Here is a 26,339-nt window from a genome sequence, read left to right on the forward strand (position 1 = left end):
TGCACGAAACAGATTAAAGGAGGAGGAATATAGCAATTGAAAGTTAAACCATTTCTTTCTGTTATGGGGATCATGTAACTATACGACGAATCAGCGCAGGGAATCTTAGGGGCGGAGTTTCTTAGCTTTGGTCTTGGAACAAACATGTAGCCTTATCTGGATTCAGTAAATAAAGTTTACTGTGTCTTACAAGAAACCTGTCCTGCAGTCCAAGTTTATTACAGTTTGATCCCTGTTCCAGCTGGGGTAGATTTCAAGACCTTACTCCTTGCCCTACCGGTAGTGGAGGTCAGGCCTGCCTTTGGACAGAGAGCTCAAGAATGAGTTTGACATGGTTTGAAGAACAAGAAACATGGGAAAAAAGTTCTCTTGCTGTCTTGGTCAACATTCAGCACTCAACCCAAGAAGTCTTCTCAAGTAACTTCTGTGTTTTTTTCTCTCTCGGTTGCTAGCAAAGCTCTCGGAGCCTCACAAAATTACCCCTCACAGCTCTCTTGATCTTCCCAGTGCATTAGGAGCTGATCTATTGCTGGGAAATGTTCCACAGCTGCAAGTTCACTATCAAAGGAAATAACTGTTCCCGTATGTGGAGGAGCATTGATTCATAATTTTTTCTGCTTTGAATGATTTGGAATAGAAGTATTTCTGCAGCCTTATTTACTGTGCCAGCTAATTATGAGGCCCACCCTTTCAAGCATAGTAACATGAAGGTGGGAACCTGAATGATATCATCTCCATCCCCTGTTTGAGTAGATAGGATGTTCTGCGTGTATTACAAAATTTTTGTTTTCCAAAATGAATGAATGATGTTCCCAAGAGGTAAACTGGACCTACGATTCTAAAATTGGTTAAAGGAATAGAATCGGAAAAATTCTGTTCTGTTCCATGATTTAATTCATTTTTGAATATTTAAACCTCATGCTGTGTGAGTTGTAAATGGTTCAGAATGGAATACTTCTCTGCACTTGGCTCCCATTATTAGCTCTGACCACTCATGGGGACAAGGGGAAGTGATGTGTCTTCTCCAGGCTCGAATGAAAGTTGTCCGATGCCTCAGTATCGTCCAGCTGAGACATTAAATCGATACCCCCTCTTCCCTTTCTGGTGGATCTAAAAGATCTCATGGCATTATTTTGAGGAAGAGCAGGAGAGTTCTTTGCAGTGACTTGGGCCAATATTTCTCATCCAACACCATTAAACAGACTATTGATGTTGGTGGATGCTTGATGATTGGCTACCACATTCCCTTACACAACAACAGTGATTACACTTCATAAGTAATTCATTGACTATAAAGTGTCTTAGGATGTGCTGAGGTTGTGAAAGAGGCTATTTAAGTGTAGGTTCGTTATTTTTTTAGTAGGTGAATTTTCGATTTGCCATGTGCCTTTTCTCCCTGAAAATGTCCATATAGTGCCAATAGCTTGCAGTCTTCTATTGCAGACCTATGAACAGGGTTGAGGCTACACAGATTCATTCAAATTGATGTCTAACAACAGCCAAGGAGAAAATGTTCCAGCTGAATTTGAAATGTGGCCCCAGAGGTCAAAGGAAAGTAGTTCCTCCACTTCCTGGCTTACATTAACTCTCAATATACCCGGACAAGCTTTGGTTCCTCATCACGCCACCATCATAAGTAGCCCCTTTCATTCACCACCCATACTCTCTTTATCTGCTCATCACATTATGCACAGGGCTTGCTTACCATCGTCACGACATCCCGGCCCCATACAAGGCTCAAAATCTTGAGTGTGTGGGCAAGGCACACTTAGGTCCAATTGTGCTTTGAGCATCCTTTGCCTCATCCGTTTCCCTTTCTCACAGGTGGAGGAGCTGCAGGCTGACCATTGAGACCAATTCGAGTAGATGCAAGTTTCTGGAGTATCATCTGCAGCCGAAAGGTTAAACATGGACAATTACACAATTACCTTGGCTAGTACCTTGCACACCTCATCATGATCAAGTATAACCCGACTATTCCAACTCATGCCTGATCATTCTGCCGTGTTCTAGCCTCCATAACTTTGAAGTCATTGTCAGGAAGGTATAATAATTTCCATAATGTTATTGGAATTTATTGTAAAATAGAGTAATAGTGGGATGTGTCTATTTGTCTGTGTGTGAGAAAGAGAGACTTTATTGGATTAAAGGCAGCTGGTCTGAAGGTTTTGATGTAAACATGGGGGAAGTTTAGAATGAAAGGTAAAAGGACATTTGCATTTTTGAATAAACCAGACTATATTGTTTCCAAAGGCGGGGTGAAATGTATCACTGAGCCAGGTGAAGTTCAGAAACAGCGTGTTATTTTCCCCAAAGATTACTGGTAAAACTTAGTGCAATAAGAGGTTTTTATTTTCAGGAAGATAAAGCCCAAAGAAATAGGCCAGGATTTTCCGGCCCCCTCGCCGGCGGGACCCGATGCAGGCGAGGCGGTGCCCCAGACAGAAGTCCATTGACTTGCGGCAGGACCGGAAGATCGCGGCGGTGGGCAGGTGCAGAAAATCCCGCCCATAGTGAAACAATGGGAATTTGCATTCAAAGGGGAAAATATGAATAAAGGAGTAAAGGCTGTATGTAAAGGTAGGCATTTTAAGACCTTACAAGTGTGAAAATCCTTCAGCATCTATGTCTCATGCTGCTGTTTTCAAAGAACTGAAGTTAAGAAAACTCACTTTGAATTCGACTGGTTCAGTGTATCATATTTGTTTGCCTGGGTCTTTTAAAATCTATGTGTCTTACTGTTGCCTTAATAAAAGTGTAACTGGGAGTCAGATTAAGTAGGGTATTTAGAAATTTTCATAGTAGTAATTTGTATATCTATGCATGTATTTAAAATCATATATTAATAAATGTTTAATCTAGTTTTGTAAAAACCTATAAGACTTGGTGGTCTTATTATAACTGAATTCAAGGCACGCATCTCAAAAATCGCAAAACAAGTTGTGGCAGTTGTTTCAAGTTTCCCGTTGGGATTTCAACAACTCAGCATTTACCATCGGCTGTGCCATAACAGTCATCAAATTCCCTTTTGAAAGTTAGTATTGAATCTGTTTCCTCCACCCAGTTAGGCAGCATCACAACAACTCATCATGTAAAAACACATTTTGCTCATCTTCGTGACCCTTGAAGCAAATCTCTATACCAAGACTCAAATTCGTACCATCTCTAATACTTTTGGAAGCAACAAACTAAAGTTAAATACATGAGAAAAAAATTGAATTTGCAAGACGTGTTTTTCTTAAATAAGCTTGTTTACAGTAGGAATGTGCTTATTCAGTCCGAATAGACACCACAACCTTGAATTAATTAATTGTAACATAATTACCTTCATCCTTTTCTTTCTCCTCTTGGTTAAGATCTGCCACGATATCATCGACATTATCAGGCTGAATATTACACTGTTCCCCCTGTGAAGACATTATTAAAAATCGTGAAAGGAACGGTCCAATTTAGACAGGGATAAAGCACATCAAAAATAAAGGTCATTTAAAACAGGCTCTGGTAAATGCAATTCAGTGGCATTTTGAAAAAGATGTTACATCAGTGATTATGTTGCAAAAATACACCTTTCTGATTAACCCTCTCCAATTCTCAGAATGAACGTGACGTGTAATCTTACAAAATGGTTCACTATTTCAATGGCCTTGCTGCATTGGCATTCAAGAGGATGTTTCTTCAAACTGGAGACTGCGGTCTTTAGATGTTCTTGCACTCATGTAGCCGCAAGATTGCAGTTTCAAAACTCCGTCCCGCTGAATTTACTATTATTTTGTAAATCACAGCAGCACTGAAATCCAACTCTCCCATTCTTGGTAGAAAAAAAATCACCTGCATTGTGACATCTGTGAGCTGCCAAGCAAGGGAGTGCGGCTTCCACTTGCTGACTCGCACTAGTCAAAGGCATTCAACTAACTGAGCTCTGTTTTTTGTCATTTTTACTATACTGTTTTGATACAAATACTCCTCATGATGCTTGCTACACAAAGCTAGGTATTGTGCCGGAAAGTATAAAGTTACAAAAACATTGGCAGCCTAAATAGGGGTACAGTAGCATAGCTAAGTAGGGGTGTAATAGCAAAGTGGTTATGATACTGGGCTAGCAATGCTGAGGTAAAAACAGAAAATGCTGGAAAATCTCAGCAGGTCAGGCAGCATCCGTGGAGAGAAAAACAGAGCAAGCATTTCAGGTCTGTGGCCTTTCATTAGATTTCCAGCATCTGCAAAATTTAGCTTTTACAGTAATAATGAGGCCTGGATTAATGTTTCAGAGATGTGAGTTCAAATCCCACCATGCCAAATGAGAAATTTAAATGCAATTGATTAAATAAATCTGGAATGAAAAGCTAGTCTCAATGGTGACCATGTAACTACTGAATTGTCATAAAAATCCCGTCTGGTTCACACATGTCTTTTAAGGAAGGAAGCCTCTATCTGATTTCAGATCCACAGCAATGTGGTTGACTCTTAATTGCCCTCTGGGACAGTCTGGCAAGCCATTCAGTTACATTCAAGAAGGTAGCTCAACACCGCCTGAACAAGGACAATTAAGGATGGGCAATAAATGTTGGCTTTGCCAGTGACAACCACACAAGAATGAATAAGTAAAATATTCTGACGATGGTTACGGGGGGTGGGGGGCAGTAAATCACAGCAATTCTCTGGATTATGGGTGGGGTGAAGAAGTGGGTTCTGCCAGAATCCGGCCCAACCAGCACCTCAATGAGAAATTCGGCGGTATTAGTGGATCTCAAGTCCACTACTTCCTCCTCCCAAGCCCCCGTGTTGTGGGATTGTGTGTCTGAGAGTGCCAAAGCATCCCAACATCAATTTTCAGCAGCTGACAGCTAGCTTCAGCCCACTGAGGACTTTTGAAAGGGCGCACAGAAGAACGTGATCAATCCTGGCCTTTCATTTGGTCCAAAGGTTCTACCAAAGACCTTCTCCCTCTCGTGCCTTTGGATGGGGATGGGCCTTGGGAGCCCCCTGCAGCAGAAGAACCATGGCCCATTCCAGCTTAGAAGGGAGAGTGGTAGGGGGAATTGCGACAGGCATCAATGAAGGGCCCTGGAAGGAGTCGCATGCCCAAATATGCTAACGACCCTAATTGCCCCATTAGTTTGCGTTGTCAATTTTCAGTGGATGCATTGGTTGTTACAGAGTCGGGTAAGGGAGTCAGAGTTTCAAGGCACTATTGTCTTAATGGAAACATTTCCCAAATACATTAAGCAAGCGAGTTTTGTGATAAACTTGCCACACGAATAAGCCGAAGTTCCATAGGTTGCAATCGCTTCATGCTTCAATCTGCTGATCACAAATTACCAGTATCAGCTGAATGTCGGCCGTGATTTGTTTCTGAATAGCCTGAGAAATTCACGTTACCTTTCTTGCAATTCTTTCAATCACAACTCTGGCCACAGGAATGATAGGGCCCCCCTCAGGATCATAGAAGGGACTTTTAGGATGATCCAGGCTAGTTAGTGGTCTAATTCTTTCTTGAGGCTCTGCCCGTTGGTTAGGGGCCTGAGGAAACAGGAAATATTAGAAAATGGTGGTTAACAAATATATACAGTAACTGTTATGATTCAAGCCAAAATAGAAAAAGTCCTTCAGCAACTACTTGCATCTTCATTTCAGCCATCGTTCACTGTGTAACACTCTTACCTTTGAGTGATGAGGTTGTAGGTTCTAAAGACTTGAGCTCAAAAATCCAAGCTGACTCTCTCAGTGCAGTACTGAGCGTGTGCTACACTGCCGGAGGTGCCGTCTTTCAGTTGAAATCCAAGGCACCATCTGTCCTCTGAAGTGGATGTAAAGGATCCCAGGGCACTGTTTCACAGAAAAGCAGGGGAGCTCTCCCTGGTGTCCTGGCCAATATTTATTGCTCAATTAACATCATTAAGGGGAGAATTTTCTCCCCATTCGGGGGGGTTTGGGCGGGAATGGGTGCGTGCTGCCATTTTGCGTGGGCGGGCCAATTAAGGCCCGCCCATCGTGACGAGCACCTGGAAGTACTGAGTGTTCCCTGTGCGCATGAAAGAGCGCAGAAATCTCCCTGAGGCATAGAGCTGCCTCAGGGAGATTAGTTTGAATTTTAGAAATTTTAATAAAGGCAAAAAAAATTTTAAGACATGTCCCCTCATATGACAGTGTCACATGAGCTGGGACATGTCAATGAATTTTAATTAAAAAATTTCTTTAATTTATAAACCCTTCATGAAACCTCATCTTGCCCGTGGATGAGGTTTCATGAAAAATGCGAAGGCCGCTTGGGCTCTTGGCCTGCCCGCCAACCTTAAGGTTGGATGGGCAGCTCAGTTAATGATCTTAATTGGAATCTAAATGGCCTTAATAGGCCTTCGACAGTTCGGTGAGCCCACAGCTGACTCCTCTGCGTGCCCGCCGAACTGAGGATCTGAATGACCCACGGTGATGTCGGGACGCACACCCAACGTCACCATGCGTCACTTTACACGTCGGCGAGCGGGGGGGAACAGAAGGTTCTGGCCTAAAAAGAGATTAATTGGTCATTATCACATTGCTGTTTGGGGGAGGTTGCTTGGTGCAGATTGGTTGCTGTGTTTCCCACATTACAGCAGTGACATCACTTTGAAAGTACTTCATTGGCTGTAAAGCACTTTGGAACATCATGAGGTTATGAAAGGTGTTATAGAAGTTCATGTGTTTTATATATCATCTTGCAAGGAAATGTCCCAAAAATAGCATAGGCAAGCAAGTGGGAAATGGAAAGCTCTAGCATATGGATAAGTGTGAGACAAATTTGGAGAGGTTTTTGAAAGCAAACAGACAAGTGACAGCAGAACCCAGCACAACATCTCAATAAGGACAAGAGTGAGGTGAATTTATGAGCAGCTACCATTAGTATAGCAGAGGGTAAAGACAAACATAGCGGGTGGAATCGTCCCAGATTTGCACAAAGTACAGTAGCAGGTGGGAAAAAGGATGTTTTACCCACCAACTGCAATGGCGGGCTTTCGCGCCGTATTGTCCCTATCCCGCCTCATTAATTATGCAGCCACAGGAAACATGCCGTCTCGCTGGCGGGCAGCCTCAGATTTGCCTGCCATGCTGTTACCTCACCGCTTCATCACGCAGGGTGCCATATTTAAACTTCAGCCGCGGGCACTTCTCAATGCTTGTGGGCCCAGGGCTGCTCCGGTGAAGACATGGCCCCAGCAGCCAAGAAGAGTGCAGCCCCCTGACTCAGCGACGCATCCCTGGGGTGCCTTCTAGATATCCTGGAGGCCCATCGCGATGTCCTCCACCCCGCTCTGGTCACAAGAGGCCTATCAGTCTCACCACTCCAGCTTGGGAGGCAGTGCCAGAGGTGTTCAGTGCCAATGCTGCACACAAGACGTTGGCCATCCAGTGCAGAAAATGGATGAATGATCTCATCCATGCTGTCAGGGTAAGGCAACAATCTCATCACTCTAAACTCACACACTCACAAGACCATCACACATTCACTGGCATCTCACTCACTGCCAGCTCAAGGGACATTACCACTCACTCTCTCACACACACACACCCGCATACCTCCATCTGGCCTCATCTCCTCTGGAGACTGCCTCTTCAGCCCACACCATCTAGGGGCCACTTGCACAGATGAACATGTGAGTCCACACACACCCTGGGATACCTCACTTCCCCAGTACAGTCCTCATCCTGCAGCCTCTTCCTTTGCCTGAGGCCACTTCCTCCCCTTCCCCAAGCAAGGCCTAACCCTGCAGCCATTGAAAAGCTACCCCTGCCTTACGGCTGGTCTGTTAATTAGAGACCTGCCCGTGAGCCCCCCTAAAAGTGATGTGGTGCTGTTTTCAAAGCCCGGCACTGATGACCGCAAGTGCTGTCCAAAGCAAGGTCGGCAAACAAACCTCAAAGTCCCGAGCGAAGTTCAGCTCGCCAGGTGCACATTGCTCATGTACAGTTGTGAAATGCCAATGTGCCTGGATAATGCAGTGTGGGAGAATAAGATGCTAAAGTATTGAAATTAGGTTCCTGACATATGGCGGTGGGAATCGTGGCCTGCCATTGACAGATGGAGCGGACAATCGCAAACTGGTTTCACAACAGCATGAAATTAACTTTTGGCCTTCTCGCCATATTGTCCCCTTCCCCCCCTCCCCCCTTCCCCCCCTCCCCCGCCCCCTCCCCCCCTCCCCCCTCCCCTCCCCCCCTCCCTCCCCCTCCACCCCTTCCCCCCCTCTCCCCCCCTTCCCCCCCTCTCCCCCCCCTCTCCCCCCCTTCCCCCCCTCTCCCCCCCCTCCCCCCTCTCCCCCCCTCCCCTTCCCCCCCCCCCTCCCCTTTCCCCCCCCTCCCTCCCCCTTCCCCCCCTCCCTCCCCCTTCCCCTTCCCCCCCTCCCTCCCTCCCCCTTCCCCCCTTCCCTCCCCCTTCCCCCCTCTTCCCTTCCCCCTTCCCCCCTCTTCCCTTCCCCCCTTCCCCCCCTCTCCCCTTCCCCCCTCTTCCCTTCCCCCCTTCCCCCCTTCCCCCCTCTTCCCTCCCCCCCTTCCCCCCTCTTCCCTTCCCCCCTTCCCCCCTCTTCCCTTCCCCCCTCTTCCCTTCCCCCCTTCCCCCCTCTTCCCTTCCCCCCTTCCCCCCTCTTCCCTTCCCCTCCCCCTCTCCCCCCTTCCCCCCCTCTACCCCCTTCCCCCCTTCCCCTCCCCCCCTCCCCCCGCTTCCCCCCCTCTACCCCCTTCCCCTCCCCCCCTCTCCCCCCTTCCCCCCTTCCCCTCCCCCCTCCTTCCCCCCCTTCCCCTCCCCCCTCCCCTCCCCCCCTCTCCCCCCTTCCCCCCTTCCCCTCCCCCCTCCTTCCCCCCCTTCCCCTCCCCCCTCCCCTCCCCCCCTCTCCCCCCTTCCCCCCTTCCCCTCCCCCCTCCTTCCCCCCCTTCCCCTCCCCCCTCCCCTCCCCCCCTCTCCCCCCTTCCCTCCCTTCCCCTCCCCCCGCTTCCCCCCTCTCCCCCCTTCCCCCCCTTCCCCTCCCCCCCCTTCCCCCCCTTCCCCCCCTTCCCCTCCCCCCCCCCTCCTCCCTCCCCCCGCTTCCCCCCTCCCCCCCTTCCTGGCCTGTGTTTTAAGAATGGAATATACATAGAGGGAGATTAAATGTCCTGAATGAACAGTAGAAGGAATTGAAAGAGAAGATAAAATGCTTGAAGTCAACCTGCCGGGAAAGTGGTGGAGCTTTATACTGGACAGCAGTAATGGGAAGATGACACTGCCCATTTAGTTGTGGAAATGAGTGGTGATGATTTGAGTGAGTTGTAATTTGTTAAGAGGTGGAGTCAGGGAGGCTAGCTAGAAATGTGCTAAAGAAATCAAGCCTAAAGTTGCTGACAGCAAAGTCAGTTCATGGCGTGATCCTGCTTTGAGGAAGTGACATCCAAAATGGACTGTAGAAATCCCTGCAAATATCCTATTCCTATACTCCAACCAACATACGATCCAGCACTGGATAAGCAGACATTTCCTCCAATTGAGTATTGGGAAGTCCAAAGCTACAAGCTGTTCCCTAGCTGGCTCCATCCCTATCCCTAGCAACTGTCTAAGGCTGAACCAGACTATTCACAAACTTGGTATCATGTTTGACCCTGAGATAAGCTTCTGACCACATATCCATGCGTTTACCAAGAGTGCCTAATTTCAATTCTGTAACATTGCCCAATTTCACCCCTACCTCAGCTCATCTGTTGCTGAAACCCTCATCACTGCCTTTGTTACCTCTAAACTTTAACTTGCACCAAGTCCCATTCACCCTTCATCCTTGTGCTCACTGACCTACATTGCAGCACATTCTGGAACCAAACAGAGAGCAGGTTATATTAGTTAGGGTGGGAACCTGCCACCGGGTGTGGCATGAAGACCAGGAGGTAACCATGAAGTGGGACACGGTCCCTACTACAAGAAAAACAAAAAGAAATACTGGAAGCAGATCACCAGTAATTCAGAAATTAAAATGTTACTGACGTGGGCTAATCATGTACCGGAAACCTTCAGATTTAAAGAGGCAGAGTGCCACTACTGTCACAAAAAAGGACATGCCATAAAGCAATGAAGGGTGAGATCAAGATAGCCATTTAGACAGCAGGCCATGTCGAATAAAATGCACAATATAGAAGAACCAGAAGCAGCTGATACTGATATCCATTCCCAAGACAATCTTAAGGCCAGGAAAACTGGACCAATCACCATTACTCTTCAAGTAAATGGAAAACTTCTAGTCATAGAGGTTGACACAGGAGCATTGACCACACCTTGGGAGAACACACCTTTAAATACCTCAGAGAAGGTACCCAGCCATTGAGTTTGGAGCAAACCACAGCTCAGCTAAAAACATATACTGAAGAGGTAATACAGTTGAAAGGCATCACCTCTGTACCTGTATCCTACAGGCGACAGACAGCCCAGCTGCCAGTAATTGTTGTAACAGGTGAAGGACCTAGCCTTCTGGGCTGTGATTGGTTGAAAGAAATTAAACTCAGCTGGTCAGAAAATTTTCAAGTCAGAACAGGAGGAATTCCTGAATTGTTAAAAAAGCATGACAAAGTATTCCGAGATGGGTTGGGAAAAATAAAAGGTCTACAAGCTAAAATATACGTGGATTCTGAAGCAAGACCTGGGTTTTTTAAGGCAAGATCTATGCCTTATGCCCTGAAGGAGAAGGTAGATGCAGGACTGTGCCATTTGGAGAAGTTAGGAATAATCCAGCCAGTCCAATTTTCAGAATGGGCAGCACCCATAGTCCCTGTGATGAAACCAGATCAAAGCATTTGCATCTGCGGGGATTACAAATTAACTGTAAACAAGGCTGCTAAATTAGACAAATACCCAATCCCAAGGATTGAAGATCTGTACGCTAAACTTTCAGGAGGAAGATCCTACACTAAACTGGACATGAGCCATGCATACCAACAGCGAGAGCTGAACAACACATCAAGAGGATATGTCATCATAAACACGCACAAGGGCCTGTACTAATATACAAGCCTACCCATTGGTGTGTCTATGCTTGTGCTATTTTCCAAAGAGCCATGGAAAGCCTACGACAAGGACTTCCTGAGTTATAGTGTTACTGGACGATGTCTTCTGGTCACAGGATCAACAGAAGAAAAACAGTTGGCCAAGGTAGAAGAGGTTCTGAAGAGATTTTTGGAGGTTGACGTACGTTTGAAAAAAGAGAAGTGCACTTTCCAAGCAACTGAAGTCATGTATCTGGGTCATCGAGTGGATGCCCAAGGGTTGCACCCATTAGAGGAGCAAGTCAGGACAATCAAGGAAGTGCCCTGTCCTACCAACGTCACTGGGCTCAAGTCTTTTTTGGGCATGGTAAATTATTACAGTTGCTTCTTGTCTAATCTATTTGCAGTGTTATCCCCTTATACTTATTATTGAAGAAGAACCACAGATAGTCCTGGAAGGCATAGCAAGAGGAAGCTCTCATAACAGTCAAGAAGCTTTTACACTCGTCTGCTAGTACACTATGACCCGTCTAAGGAATTAATACTCACTTGTGATGCATGTCCCTATGGAGTGGGAGCAGTATTGTCACACAAGATGGAAGATGGATCTGAAAGACCACTAGGATATATCTCCAGAACCCTCTCTGCAGCTGAGAAGGGTTACTCACAAATTGAAAAAGAAGGCTTATCTGTCATATTTGGAGTAAAGATGTTCCATCAATATTTGCATGGTCAACACTTCACCATAGTGTCAGATCACAAGCCACTGTTGGGTTTGTTTAGTGAAGATAGCCTCTGCTAGAATTCAAAGATGGGCTTTAATTTTGTCAACATATGAATACACTTCTATGCACCGTCCAGATGTGCATATAGCAAATGCAGATGCCCTCAGTCGTTTTCCTTTCCCAGATCGCGTTACACATGCTCCAGTGCCTCAAGAAGTTGTACCTGTGTTGAATTCCTGGACTCCTCACTGGCCTGTGTGAAACACATAAAGAATTGGACAAACCAGGATCCAATTTTATGAAGCGTCCGTGAATGGGTATTGCAAAGATGGTCAAATGCCCAAGTCCCTGAAGAATTAAAACCATTCTATGCCTGTAAATCTGAACTGAGTTGTCAAGATGGTATCTTGTTATGGGGAGCAAAAGTTGTTATCCCTGTGCAAGGAAGAGAACCACTATTGACAGAGCTTCATGGTGCGCATCCTGGTATTTCGAAACTGAAGATGGCTTGCACAAAGTTATATCTGGTGGCCAGGTATAGACAGCGATATAGAAAAAATGGTTAAATGCTGTCTCCAGTGTCAGCAGCAGCAGAAGTTGCCCATTTCAGCTCCACTGCGTCCGTGGGAGTGGCCTGATTGACCCTGGGTTAGAATACATATAGACAGAAAAGCACCGTATCATCCCTCGTCCAATGCGTTAGCAGAAAGAGCAGTACAAACCTTTAAAACAGGCATGAAGAAACTAACCGAAGGAATGTTACAAACATGAATTTCAAGGTTTCTTTTCAACTATAGCACAGCTCCTCAAGACGCCACGGGTTTAACATTGTCGGAATTGCTAACGAAATGCCGCCTCCATACAATATTGAGTCTAGTGTTCCCTAAATTAGAGGGGAAGGTGGAGAAAAACCAGAGCAGTCAGAAAGTGAATCATGATGTTCACATTAAAGGCTGAAAATTTACTGTGGGAGAGAAGCTTTTGCGTGAAATTTTGCAGCTGGGCCGAGATGGACTCCTGGTACAATCGTCTCTGAAACAGGACCTTTGTCATGTCAAGTGGAAGTGGAAAACAGGATTGTTAGGAAACACATGAATCATCTCAGAAATAGAAAGACACTCCAACAACCAGTTACTCCACCTGAAATTGAAGTCAAACCTTTGATCCCTGAGGTGCCAGATCGACATAGAATAGACATACCCGATGTCTCTGTTGAAGTAAATAATTCAAAACTGCCATTGTCTAAGGATATCCCTGATGCTGCAGTTCCTGGTCAAGTCGATCCAATGGAAGAATCGCAAGTCGTAGAGTTGCGTCACTCTACCCAACTCAGAAAACCACCTCAAAGACTAAATATATAATTGCATGAACTGTATATATCCGTGTATGATATGGGTTAAGATATTTTTGTAAATAAGAGAGGTAAAACAAAATTAAAGGGGGGAAATGTAATAATTGTAAGTTGAACCTTTTATACTGTTATGGGGATCATGTGACTGTACAGACTAAGCGCAGGTAATCTTAGGGGTGGAGCTTGCTGGCCTTGGTTTTGATTAAAGCATGTAGGTTCATCAGCGGCTACTGTTTCCTGCAAGAAAACTACCTGGTACTCCAAGTTTATTACACTTTAGATCACCTCTCCCAACATGTTCTTATGTAGCTCGGTGTCTTTGTTTGATAATGATCCTGTAACGTGCCTTGGAATGTTTTACTACATTAAAAGTGTTTTATAAATGCAAGTTGTTATTGTTTGGTTCCACACTAAAGGCCGCTGGTTTTGCTCAAAGCTATGAGAATTGAAGGTAATTCTTGGAAAATCATAAGAAATTGACTGAGGGGAAAAACGGGATGGTTATTTTTTTAAGGAGATAGGCCAAGCTGAGAAGTACTAAATGATGTGCCCCAGGATATGATGCTGGGACAGCAACAACTTGCATTTATATGGTGCCTTCAACATAGAAAAACATCACAAGATGCTTTACAGAAACATAAATTAGACAAAAATGGACAGCTGGACAAGGAATCAGCTATTAGGATGGCTGACCAAAAGCACAGTCAAAGTAGTAGGTTTTAAAGTGCGTCTTAAAGGAGGAGAAAGATGGGGAGAGGTTGGGAGAGGGCATTCCCGTGTGTATAACCGAGTCAATTAATAATGCAGTTGTCAGTGGTGGGGGTTGTGTAAGAGGCCAGAGTTGTAAGTTCTCAAAGGGTTATACCAATGGAGGAAGCTACTAAGATAGTGAAGGTTGAGGCCATGAAAGTGAGAATTTAGAATTGGAGTTGTTGGCAGAGAAGGGCTGGGACTTTTCGGCCCTGTCGAGGGTGGGACCCACCTTGGGCGAGGCGGCGCCCCAGCCAGAAGTCCATTAACTTGCGGCGGGACCGAAAGATGGCAGTAGTGGGCGGGTCCGGAAAATCCCGCCCAATGAGACATGTAGCCAAGCGTGTGCAGAGGTGATGGTTGCAAGTTACTTAGTATGGCAAGGGCTGGATAGCCGAATTTTGGGTGAGTTGACGTTTATGGAAGACGGGAGCCTGGCCAGGCGGGCATTGACATAATTAACACAAAAGCAAAATATTGCAGATGCTGCAAGTCAGAAATAAAAACAGAAAAAGCTGGAAAAGCTCAGCAGGTCGGGCAGCATCTGTGGAGAGAGAAACAAAGTTAATGGTTTGATAATCTTTTGTAAGAACTGGCATAGGTGAGAGATGTAATAGATTTTAAACAAGTTTAGAGGCAGAGAAAGAGGGAGGGGTGGAAAGAATAAAGGGAAGGTCTGTGATAGGACGGAAGGCAGGAGAGATTAAATTATTATTAGAATAGTTGAGTCTGGAAGTGACATAGGCATAGATGGGAAACAATAATAAATTTTAATTTACACCTAGCTTCTGAAACATGCAGAGGTCAAATTTGCAGCTGAAGTGAAACCTGGAAGGATAGTAGACTAAGAAAAGGCAGCTTGGAGATTACAAATTGAACTGGACAACATGTCTTTGGATGGTGATACCCAATGAACCATGGTTGAGACATGGGTATCAGTGATTAGAAATCTGCAGGGTGAAATATAATAAAACTGCAGACAACCTGAACCGTACAGTCTGGGTTTCTCAGTTTGCCAATGTCAGGCTGACACAATCTGATCAAGGATGTATCTGCAGGCAGCAGAAAATGGGGGAGGTAAACATGTGGTCAGGATACAGTTTGCAAGTTGAGGACAATAATTGGGAACTGAATGCAAATTAAAGAATTAAACCAAAAGAATTTAGGGACAAGACTGCATAATAATTGTGCTTATGTAAGCCATCTTGCCAAACTGAAGGTGTTCAAAAAGCTGACAGTACCATCTGCCTCATCGTTTAATCACCCAGCCCATCATTACCACGTACCAATACACAACCTGTAATCTTATGATAGCTCGCGCATAGTTTTTGGCAATAAACTGGTCAAATAATTCAGAATTTATCGCCCCAGTAATGACTTCAATACAATACTCTCTGCAGATTATTAAACCACATCCGAATTGCCATAAAATCTGGAAAGAGCCCATAAAACATTACAGCTGATGACTATTAAATTGCAGATGTTGAAGTTTCCACAATCATTTTCTGAATGACTTGAGTTTGATCCAAGCATTTCTGGAAACCTTCTCATGGTAATCTGCTCTGCACACACTTTTAATCTCAGAATGCTGGATCCTGCACTTATCACCAAAGTCCAATATGTCTTTCAAACAAAGGGAAACTGAAGGCAACAAGAACTGCCTGTCATTTGTTGCAGAAATGATCAGTGATAACCGTACACCTCCCCCCCACTATCCTTACAACAAAATACATTGGTATCAAGGGCACTTTATATTCCAGGTGCTTTGGTATTTTGCCTCACATATCTGGGGGGAAAAATTCAATCCATTAGGGAATCCAGGAGAAAATTCTTTACCTAGAGACTGTTGAGAATGTGGAACTCACTACCACATAAGAACATAAGAAACAGGAGCAGGGGTAGGCCATTCAGCCTTTTGATCCTACACCATTCAATAAGACCCTGGCTAAACTTTTACCTCAGCTTTGGCTTTCTGCACTGTCCCCATTTCCCTCCATTCCCTTCGTATCTAAAAGTCTATTGATCCCTGACATAAAAACGTTTAAGGACCAAGCAACTACTGCTCCATGGGGTAGAGAATTCCAAAAGTTCACAACACTCTAACTGAATTAATTTCTCCTCATTTCAGACCAAAATGGCAGCCCTCTTATTTTGACACAGTGACCCCATGTTCTAGACTCTGCAGTCAGGAGAAACAGCTTCCCAGCATCTATCCTGCCAAGCTCCTTAAGAATTTACAGACAGGTTAAGGTGAATAGTGTGGTAAAGTGGAGTACCATGTGCCTTTAAGAGAATGCAAGTGGGCTAACCATGTGACAGGACTGACCAATTACTGTACAGCACGGGCTACTGGTTAACTGTATGTCTAGAGCTGGAGGTGGTTTTGGGAGCACACAAGGATTTAGCGCTCTGCCTTTTGTTGCAATAAACAATCACATTTTGTTCTTATGTCGGTCTCTCTCCATCATTGATAGCGAGCGTCAACTAACAAGTGTATGAAGGCGTGCAATTCGAGTTTACTTGACTAGTGAACTCATAGACCCAAAACATAAAACTGGCAACGAGGATGAAAATAGCAAAATTGTAAGACCCCTGAGTAAGAATCCACAAGACGGATGAGCAAAGCATTAGAAAGAGAATTTGTACTTAAGTTGTAAACTGGGTGGCAATCAGAACGGAAAGCAGTGCTGCAGTTTTAAACTTGGAAAAAAAAAGAGGAATGGAAAAAAATCCTGCAGAATCACAATTGCGGGATCCCGCCAAAACCTGAAAAGAACACAAAATCCAGCACAGAAAAGCCGACAGCTGCAGAGACGGAATGAAAAAAGAGGTGCCTGCTCTTAAAGCAGCAATACACTTAAAGTGGTACGTACAAGAAGAAGGGCTATGGAGACAAAATTATAAGCGACCCCAGAGAGGGGGCAATTCTGCGGAAGGCAAAACACGAGTCGATCGACGGCACTCAAGAAAGCCACAGTAAGCCAAACACTTGAATTCGCCATTAACTGGGAAGCCCATCAGAAGTGCAGTCCCCTTGCAGCCATTCATAATGCTGCAGATCGGGCGTGTCGATCCATTTGGCCCCATTTCAAATGACTGGTCTCAGTATGTCGAATGCCTAGCGTTCTTTTTTACCGCTAATGACATCGCGGGGGAGGAAAAGAAGAGGGCGATTCTTTTGTCCACATGCGGGAGCAAAACGTACAGGCTGATCCACAGCCTCACATCACCTAACACCCCTGACTCGAAGACTTTCAACGAGTTAATAAAAATTGTACAAAACCACCAGAGACAAACTCCATCAGTTACTATGCAGCGCTTCAAGTTCAACTCAAGGAATAGGCTTCCAGAGGAGACGACAGCTGACTATGTGGCCGTTTTAAAGGCATTAACTAAACATTGTGAGTTCGGAACGCCCATTAGTGATATGTTGAGAGACTGATTGATATGCGGGATTGGAGATGATATTATTCAAAGGCGTTTGCTAGCCGAAGCTAATCTAGACTTCAATAAGGCATTAGAATTAGCTGCAGCCATGGAGAGCGCTGTTAGAAATTTGGAAGCTAGAAGAGATACACAAGATGGTGCCGTCTATCTGGTAGGGTGGGACTGACCAGCAACAAAAGGCGTGAAAACATCAGATCCCTCAGAAAGACGGGAAATGCCCCCTATGTCCAGATCAGTAAAAAAACAGCGTACTACAGTGAAAAGCCACAAACTGAAAACGAGAAATGCAGACAGACATCCAGTGGGCCATTGACAATTCAAACAAGTCCAATGCTTTTTCTGCCAGCGCTATGGTCACACAATGTGGCACTGCAGAGATAGGCTGAGACATCATTTTAAAGACAAAGGGAGAAATTGTGAAATATGTCTCACGGAAGAACCAGAAGAAATAGAATCAGACATCCACTCATTATATAACCTGAAAGTGGGTAGAACCGAGCCAATCCAAATAGTCATTATAATCAATGGACAACCCATTAAGGTGGAAGTCGATTTCCATCATTGGAGAACATACATTCAGATATTTGAATAAAGGAACCCATCCTTTAAGATTGGAAGTTTTGGACACTAAACTAAAAACATACACAGGTGAAGAAATAAGACTGAAAGGGTTATGTCAAGTCAAGGTGCAGTCTGCAAAATCACACCTATTTGTAATGTCAGGCAGGGGACCAGGTCTCCTCGGAAGGAAGTGGCTGGGAGAGATAAACCTTGAGAGCCCGCTAAGTTCCCAATTGGAAACCAGAAGTGTTACTGCAGAAAAAAATGAGTGTGCGAAGACCCAATGGGAGAAGCCCGTAGAAGTGTCACACTGGGGCAGATCTCACGCTGAAGTCAGCATCCTTCAGAAAGAAAAGGAAAACCTATTGAAAGACTTTCATGTACTACAAAATTCAATCAGCTTCCAATTTGTGCCACTGAAAAGATATGAAGAAGAAAAGGAAGAGTCAAACCTGTCTCTGGCCGAGTTAAGGAACAAATTAGCTGAGAAGTGGCAATGATATGAGATTCCCCAGGAAACTATTAAGGAGAATAGGAAAGTGTTGAAAGAGCTGAAGCAGCAGCTGTGTAAAAGTCCTGAAGTTTAAAGCTAGAAGGCCCTGAGTTCTCGGAAGAGCTGTCACAAACTACTGAGCTCACTCACATTTGGCTCGCGCCTGAGTCTAGTCCAGCCAATAGCAAAATTAAAGAGACCTAGATATGGATCAGCGCTACCAAGGAAAGGACATGAAGGAAGAAAAAGGGGCATTATTGACAATCCTCAAAAAGACAAACTCTTTTTTTTCCCTTTTCCTCTTTCTCCTCCCTTCACACCTCATGCAGCTGACTGCTGTGTTGCTTTGTGCTTGCTGCCTTTATCTGTTTCAGCTTGGAGGGGAGGGGCAGCAGGAGTGAACATGACTGCACCCGGAAGATGGTGAAATCATCCACTGAGGCACCCTTCCTCTCACCCTATCAGCATATTCTTTTCCTTTCTCCCTCAGGGCCTGAATTTTTCCCGCCTCGGGCAGGCTTGGCGGGAGCGGTCGCAGAGCCAACCACGATCGGCTCTGTAATGCCATTTTGCGCACGTGGGCCAATTAAGGCCCGTACAGCATAATACGTGAGCGGTAACGCTGAGCGCTACCTGTGCGGGCGGGGGGAGGAGGGAGAGTCAGGTCCAGCGCTCTTTCACGCATGCGTGCTTCCCTCTCCCTGACACTCCAAGTGCAATACTGAGGGAGTGCTGCACTGTTAGAGTTGTCATCTTTTCGGTGAATATTAATCTGGGGCCCCTTCTGTTGGTTCAAATGGGCATTAAGGATTCAACGGCATTAGTTGAAGAGGAGGATGGCTTGGTCAATATTCCCTCATCATGCAACACCACTGAAACAGATTAGTTGGTCTTTCACCTTAGTGCTGTGAAATGTACAAAAATAGCTCAAAGTCTTTGACAAGTGGTTAGAAGTTATAGTCAGCAATATTAGAATCAAAGGCTCACTTCTCCACTTCAAAAATTTTGAGCATCGGGTCCCTTTCTGTGTTAATAATGCCCCCTGTAGTGCAATTTAATGGGAGGCAGCCAATTAACAGGCAACTTCTGCATTCACCGTCCTTAACGGGCCAATGAAGCGGGAGGACCAATCAGGAGGCGACCGGCAGTCATCACTGTGGCTGCCTTGGGCCACTGCAGCTGCACTGACTAGGAGCACCACAAAGAGGTCAGGAATGAAGGGCTGCAATCATTCCTGGCTGGTTGACAGTCTGCTGCAACGTCAGGCCCCTGCATACCCTTGAAAGCAGCCTCCCGAATTCACAAGATCATTCCCAGTTCTCATCTTATGCGCAAGCCTCCTCTGATCTGGCGAGTCAGGTGCATTTCGAGTTTCGCGGTCGGATCCAGGGAGATAAGAATGCTGTGGGAAAATCTGGCTTAATCACCTAATCAACCCCCTTAATTAGCTTTGTACTACCACCAGGCACGGGTTGCTGTCAGCGCCTGATGGCACTCCCAGCAAAATGGTGCGGAGGCAGGAAAAAGTTCGGGAGCCATCCTGGTGTGCTTCTTTCTCATTTTGTACCACACCATTCACCACAACCACCCATCCCCCAACACTCCCCCCCACCCCCCCAACCAGCCCCCTCACCTGCAAGAATTCTGGCCATAGAATTATGGAATGGTTATGGCATAGAAGGAGACCATTTGGCCGATCGAGCTTGCACTGGTTCTCTGCAAAGCAATTGAGCTTGTTCAGCCCTGTTCTGTCACCATATTAACAACCCCATGTAGCTGAAATCCCTCATCTCTGCAACCATTCTAGTAAATCTCTTCTGCACCCTCTCTAAGAACAAACACTTACAGATTTCTACTGTTTCTCTCGCTTTTGATACAATAGAGTATTACATTTGTCTTTTTAAACACTTCCAGTTAAATAAAAGCACAGGTTGGTTATCACCGAACCACAGGAGGCCATTCAGCGCATCGACTCTGTGCAGGCTCTTTTGAAGAGCGATTTTACTTTAGTCTCACTCCCATGCTCTTTCCCCATATCCCTGCAATTATTTTCTCCTTCAATTCCCTTTTGAAGGCTCCTATTCAATTTGTATCCGTCACTCCATTCGGCAATACATTCCGAATTCTAACCACTTGCCGAAAAAAGTTTTTCCTCATGTCACCCATGATCCTTTTGTCAATTACTTTAAATCTGTGCCTTCTTGTTATCAAGACATCAACCACTGGAAACAGTTTCTCTCTACTTGCTCTGTTGAAAACCTTCACGGTTTCAAATCTCTTCTCTAGTCTATTGACATGATTGTAGTCCCTTATACCTGAAGCTATTCTAGTAAATCTCTTCTGCACCCTCTTAGAAGCTTTCAAGTCTTTCCTAAAATGTGGTCCCTAGATTGGACACAGTCCTGCAGCTGGGGCCAAACTAGGGCTTCACGTAGGTTTAGCAAATTTTCCTGGCTTCTGTAATCTATGGGCTGGATTTTTGAGGAGTAGGCGGGAAGGTCGAGTAAGGAAACTTCCCAACCAGGCAAACTCATTTCCTTTCAATGGGTCTCCGACTGCCATAGTTTTGTTCCAGGAAGATGGTGTTGGGCAGGGGCGGGGGAGGGGGCTGGATGGAGTCAACAGGGGACAGTAATGTAGGTGACAACAGAGTCTGGCAGGTGGCCAGGCCGGCAAACTGGAACGCCTGCACTGTTTACAGGGACATCAGACCGGTTTTAATGATGAACCCTAAAATCCTCACCCCTTACCTCCCACCCCATCCCACATGCCCCCCCCATACCCCCATGCCTCTCCCATATCCCCATACACTTCATGCCCCCTCCATGCCCCATAACCTCATTCCCCCTCCATGTGACCCATGTATCCTCCATAGCCACTTATCCAGTATCCACTATTTGGAGACCTCAGGATATCTTTGAAATGGACATTTAAAAAAAATCTAACAATCTAACAGAACTGTCATATTCAAAGACACTTCATACTGAAAAAACTCTCAATCATAAAATCCATTCAAAAAATGTAAACCTCCTCAAACACTTATTCACTTACAACATCAAAGACGTATAATCCTTTAATAACCTTTTAAGCTGTCAATCAAAATATGAACATGGCTTCCCCATGTACCCCCCCACCCACCCCACTGCTGAGATAAGTGGATTTGGACCTATTGAAATGCAGCCAAGCATTCATAGTAGTCCCAGCTATTAAAACAAATCCTGGGAAACGCCACCAGAGGAGTCCATTGAAACTGAAATACCACATGCCTTTTTTTAAACACCTGCAGTTACTGTTTCACTTCCATTTCAAAGCAGATTGCCTGTCAATCAATGGAGCACAGCAGGTATTTAGATTAATTTAACATTCAACAGCAGGGCCATCCTTTTCACAGTTAAAATTGCTGGACATTTAAATCTCCAAAACATAACAGGACTGTTTCCCAGCATATCTTTCTGTAGTTTTGAATGCATTATGGTATTTCCCCATTGGGAGAAGTACTGTAATGCATGTCAGCACTTACACAATGGTGGTCAATGTAATAGTCAACTAACCTTTGCAGGATGGATAATCAGGATAATTAATCACTATAGTAGAAATACATCTAACTTACAATATACAATGGTAAACTGATAGAACTTTTTTTTTGGTGTATTTCAAAGCCTGTCAATAAAAGAATTCCAGGAATATGTGACTTTTTTTTGGTTTCCTACTTGGGGCTGGGATTCCCACATGGTTTACCACTCCTCTGAGGTACCATATCTCCTATCAGAATGGGCCTGACTCCATGGTCTGAAATGCCCACCCCCATAATGGAGTAGGCAAGGGCAGGATTGCCGAGTGTGGATTCGCTACCTGCACTCTCATCGCAAGGCCATAAAGATCCCATACGATGGGAATGGGGGTGACCTTTAATTAAGTACCATCTCCCATTTTAAAATTCCTCGCCTCCGCTCAACCACAGAAAGAGGTATAAAAATCCTGGCTCAGGCTTCTATGTATAAAGCCTAGAGCCTCATATACTTTATTACTGGTTTTGTTAACCTGTCCTAGAATCTTCAAAGATTAGTGCACAACACCTGGTCTCTCTGTTCTTCCACCTCCTTTAAAATTAGACCATCTAGCTTATCATGTGTCTCCTCATTCATCCTAGAAAAATGTATCATCTCACATTTTTCTGAGTTGAATTTCATCTGACATATTCCACCATCCTGAACACAACAAAGCTAAACTCTAACCTTCAATGGGGAAACACCAAGTTATCACCAGCTTAAATTCAAAGGAAACTGAGACAACAGGTAGCACTCTCATCTTCTGAGTCAGAAGGCTGTGGATTCTAGACCCATTCCAGATACTTGATCATCCAATGTAGGCTGCCTCTCCCATGCTGCACTGTCAGAGATGCAGTTGTTCAGATCAGACATTATGTTACGTCACTGTCTGCCCTCTCAGTAAAAGGTCCCATGGAATTATTTGAAGAAGAGCAAGGGAGTTTTCCCTGATGTCCAAGGCCAGTATTTATCCCTTAACCAACATCACTATAAAAAAAGAACAGGTCATTCTCATATTGCTGTTTGTGGGAGCTTGCTGTGTGTAAATTGGCTGCTATGTTTCCTACATTAAAACAGTGACCACACTTCAAAAAGTAGCTGTAAAGCATCTTGGAGCATCCTGAGGTTGTGAACTGTGCTATATAAATGTAATGGGGGTCAGTTAGCTCCACAGTTAGTGGCTGGCTAGTTTATGAGGTAGAGTGATGCCAACAATGTGGGTTCAATTCCCCTAACAGTTGAGGTCGCCAAGAAGAACTTGCCCCTTGCTTGACTGTAGTGACCCTCAGGTCAAACTCACCACCAGTTATCTCTCTCTAATGAGAGAGCAGCCTATGATGACTTTTGATTTTCATAAATCTAACATTTTTCTTTCTTTAAGTTGCACTGAAATGAAAAAAGACTTATGAGAATGGTAAATAGGCATGGACATGATGGGCTGAATGAACATTGGAACATAAGAAGTAGGAGCAGGAGCAGACCATACAGCTGATCGAGCCTGCTCCACCATTCAAAATGATTGTGCCTGACCTTGGGCTTTGAGTACACTTTCTTGCCTGCTCCCCATATCTTTTGAATCCATGAGACCAAAAATCTATCTCAGCCTTAAATATATTCAGTGATGGTGCATTCATAATTCTCTGGGGTAGAGAATTCCAAAGATTCATAACCCATTGAATGAAGAGGTTTCTCCTCATCTCAGTCTTAAATGATCGGCCCCTTATCCTGAAACTGTGTCTGCTTGTTCTACATTCCGCAGCTAGGGGAAACAACTTCTCAGTGTCTACCCTGTCAAGCCCCTTCATAACGTTAAATGTTTCAATGAGATCACCTCTCACTCTTATAAACTCCAGAGATCATAGACCCAGTTTGCACTACCTCTCATCATATGACAAACCCTCTCAACCCAGTACAGCCTCCAAGGCAAGTACATTCTTTCTTAAATATGGAGACCAAAATTGCACACAGTATTCCAGGCGTGATCTTAATAAAGTCCTGTATAATTGTAGCAAGACTTCGTTATTCTTGCACTCCAATCCTTCTTGCAATAAAGGCTAATGTGCCATTTGTCTTCCTAATTGCTTGCTGTTCCTGCATGCTAACATTTTGTATTCCTTGTATGAGTACATCTGAACAACGACATTTGCAAGTTTGATGCCTTTTAAAAAATATTCTGCTTTTCTATTCTTATGACTGAAATGAACAATCTCACACTTCCCCACATTATACTCCATCTGCCACCTTGTTGCCCAGGCATGTATCCTGTTTATATCTCTTTGCAGCCTCTTTGTGTCTTCCTCTCAGCTTGCATTCCCATCAAATGTATCATCAGCAATTTAGACACATTACTCTCTGTCTCTTTGGCTGGGATTTTCTGGTCCCGTCAGTGGCGGGCATTGTTATGGTGGGACGGGAAAATTTGGAGAGTGGCTAATTTTCCTGTAGCGCCCACAATGATACCCGCCACTGGCGGCACCAGAAAAACCCGCCCTTTGTCTAGGTCATTAATATAGATTGTAAATAGCTGAGGCCCCAGCACTGATCCTTGCAGAACTCCATTAGTCACAGTCTGCCAACTTTAAAATGCCCCATTTATCCTTACTCTCTGCCTCCTGTCTGTTTCCAATCCTCTATCCATGCTAAATATCATCACCAACTCCATGAGCCCTTCTTATCTTGTGTATTAACCTTTTCTCTCTCCTGCTTTTGACTCCGCTGCCATGCACTAAGCATCTCTACTTTGGTTCACAGGGAGCTCTGCCAAGCGACCGACACCCTTAGCCGCCAGTCCCTTAGCTCAATCCACACCCTCACCTCCAACCAAGAGGACACCTCCTCCATTGAAGAGCTGGAAATAAGCAGCCTGGAAGACCCATCATAGCACTTAACCACACCCTCCACCAGCATAGAGACACACGCCTTGGTGGGATCTAGATCTAGAACTGGCTCGGGTTCACAATCAGGCACTCGGAGGGCTTCTGGGGAAGAGGCATCTGTGAGGTCTGAGTCAGATGACAAGCATCTGGGTTCGGCCTTCCAACTTATCGTGGAGAGTCAGCAGAAGGCAGGGGAACATCGCGCAGAACTTTTGGAAGCCCTTAACATAGTGCCATGCGAATCAGAGGAATGTGTCCATCTGCTCTCTGATGAAGTGGTGCCCAGATGTGTGCATACAGTGGTCTCCAAGAGAAGGCTGGTAGACGCCATGGAGACCTGGTCCAGCAGAAGGTGGGGATGTGCGCAGACCTGCCCTCCGTCGTGGTAGCCATAGGTGAGCTCCTGCAGTGGCAACGCAAGAGGGAAACGGGGCACCTCAACATCCCTCCAGGTGCTCCTTCCACTAAAGGAGTCAGGCTGGGGTCCTCAGGCACCTGAAGGGAAGAGGAGCAGCAGCTGGACACCTCTGGGTCATCCACTCAGGAATCTCAGAGGCTGTCCGCTCCCTCCAAGTCCCCTTTGCCTGTGACACCCTCAACTTCATCCTCTATCACTGCAGAGGGAGCAGCTGGCTCACAGGAGGACAGCCAAAGCAAGTCAGGGCCTTCGAAGCCTCAGTACTCCAGAGGACCCATGCCAAAGTCATCAGAGGCAACAATACCAACCATTACACAGGCTGTCTCCACCCCTGCTGTGGATGTCAGGGCAGCACCTAAATGAAGTGATAGGCCTAGAAAAGTTAAGAAATTCTGATCACAAGTGGTTGCACGGGTGAACACATTTTGTCACTTTATAATCTGCAAATATATTCACTTTCACTAAATAATGTGTAATGGTGTCTTTCAGCTTCATTCTCAGGCTTTGCAAGTCCTTCTACTGCATCCCCTCCATTAGCAGTTCAACTGCACGCAGCTGGACCATGGGAGATTCTGGGGGAAGAATTGTGCATGTGGCCTTTCGGAGCCTCGTGCAAGCACTCTCCAACGCACGAGGAACTTCCATCCATCACATTCACCTTACTGTCCCGAGCATTTTCAATGCTGCCTGCCGGGGTTCGCTTTCAGTTGTCCATCGGAGCTGACCTGCATCTCCGCCCACCCAATGATCACACTCCCATGCAGCACCTGTTCCCATCCAACATGAGGCTCTGCTCACTTTCGATTTGAAACCCTGGTCATAATGTAGTTTTTGATCAGCTTCCCTGTCCTTTCCCCTTCCCCAGTCACCCATGTCCTTTCCCTCATCACTGTGGACCCACCCCCACCCCCCTCCCCACTCCTGGCATCGCCTTCACCCTCCCCAATGTTACCTCCCAACCCGAACCCTTGTCATTCTAGGTTGTCCAGGTGAACATGCACATTCCCTACTTTCCTGAAAATCCCACCCCCATGCATTGACATCCCTGACCTCCTCCTTCTCAACACAAGGTCTGTGTCTTCATCCGAATCCCCACCAACCACCCTCCATGTCCTTTCTACTGTTACCAATGCACCCACACCCTCCCACCCTTCCAGCTCCCTCTGCCCCCTCTCACATCCGCCATTCCCTCCTACCAT

General features: G+C 45.4%; 1 protein-coding gene across 1 annotated transcript in view; it reads right to left on the reverse strand.

Moving 5' to 3' along the window:
• Positions 1–26,339, reverse strand: part of spon1b (spondin 1b) — a 381,373-nt gene that overhangs the window by 55,141 nt on the left and 299,893 nt on the right. Inside the window, exons 9-11 of the mRNA XM_078549401.1 lie at positions 5,380–5,520; positions 3,326–3,407; positions 1,706–1,888 (exon numbers count right to left, since the gene is read on the reverse strand). Of these exons, the coding sequence (XP_078405527.1) occupies positions 1,706–1,888; positions 3,326–3,407; positions 5,380–5,520 (406 nt within the window). The remainder of the gene's footprint in view (positions 1–1,705; positions 1,889–3,325; positions 3,408–5,379; positions 5,521–26,339) is intronic.

Source organism: Cetorhinus maximus, chromosome 9 (assembly GCF_964194155.1).
Source record: "Cetorhinus maximus chromosome 9, sCetMax3.hap1.1, whole genome shotgun sequence".
NCBI lineage: Eukaryota > Metazoa > Chordata > Chondrichthyes > Lamniformes > Cetorhinidae > Cetorhinus > Cetorhinus maximus.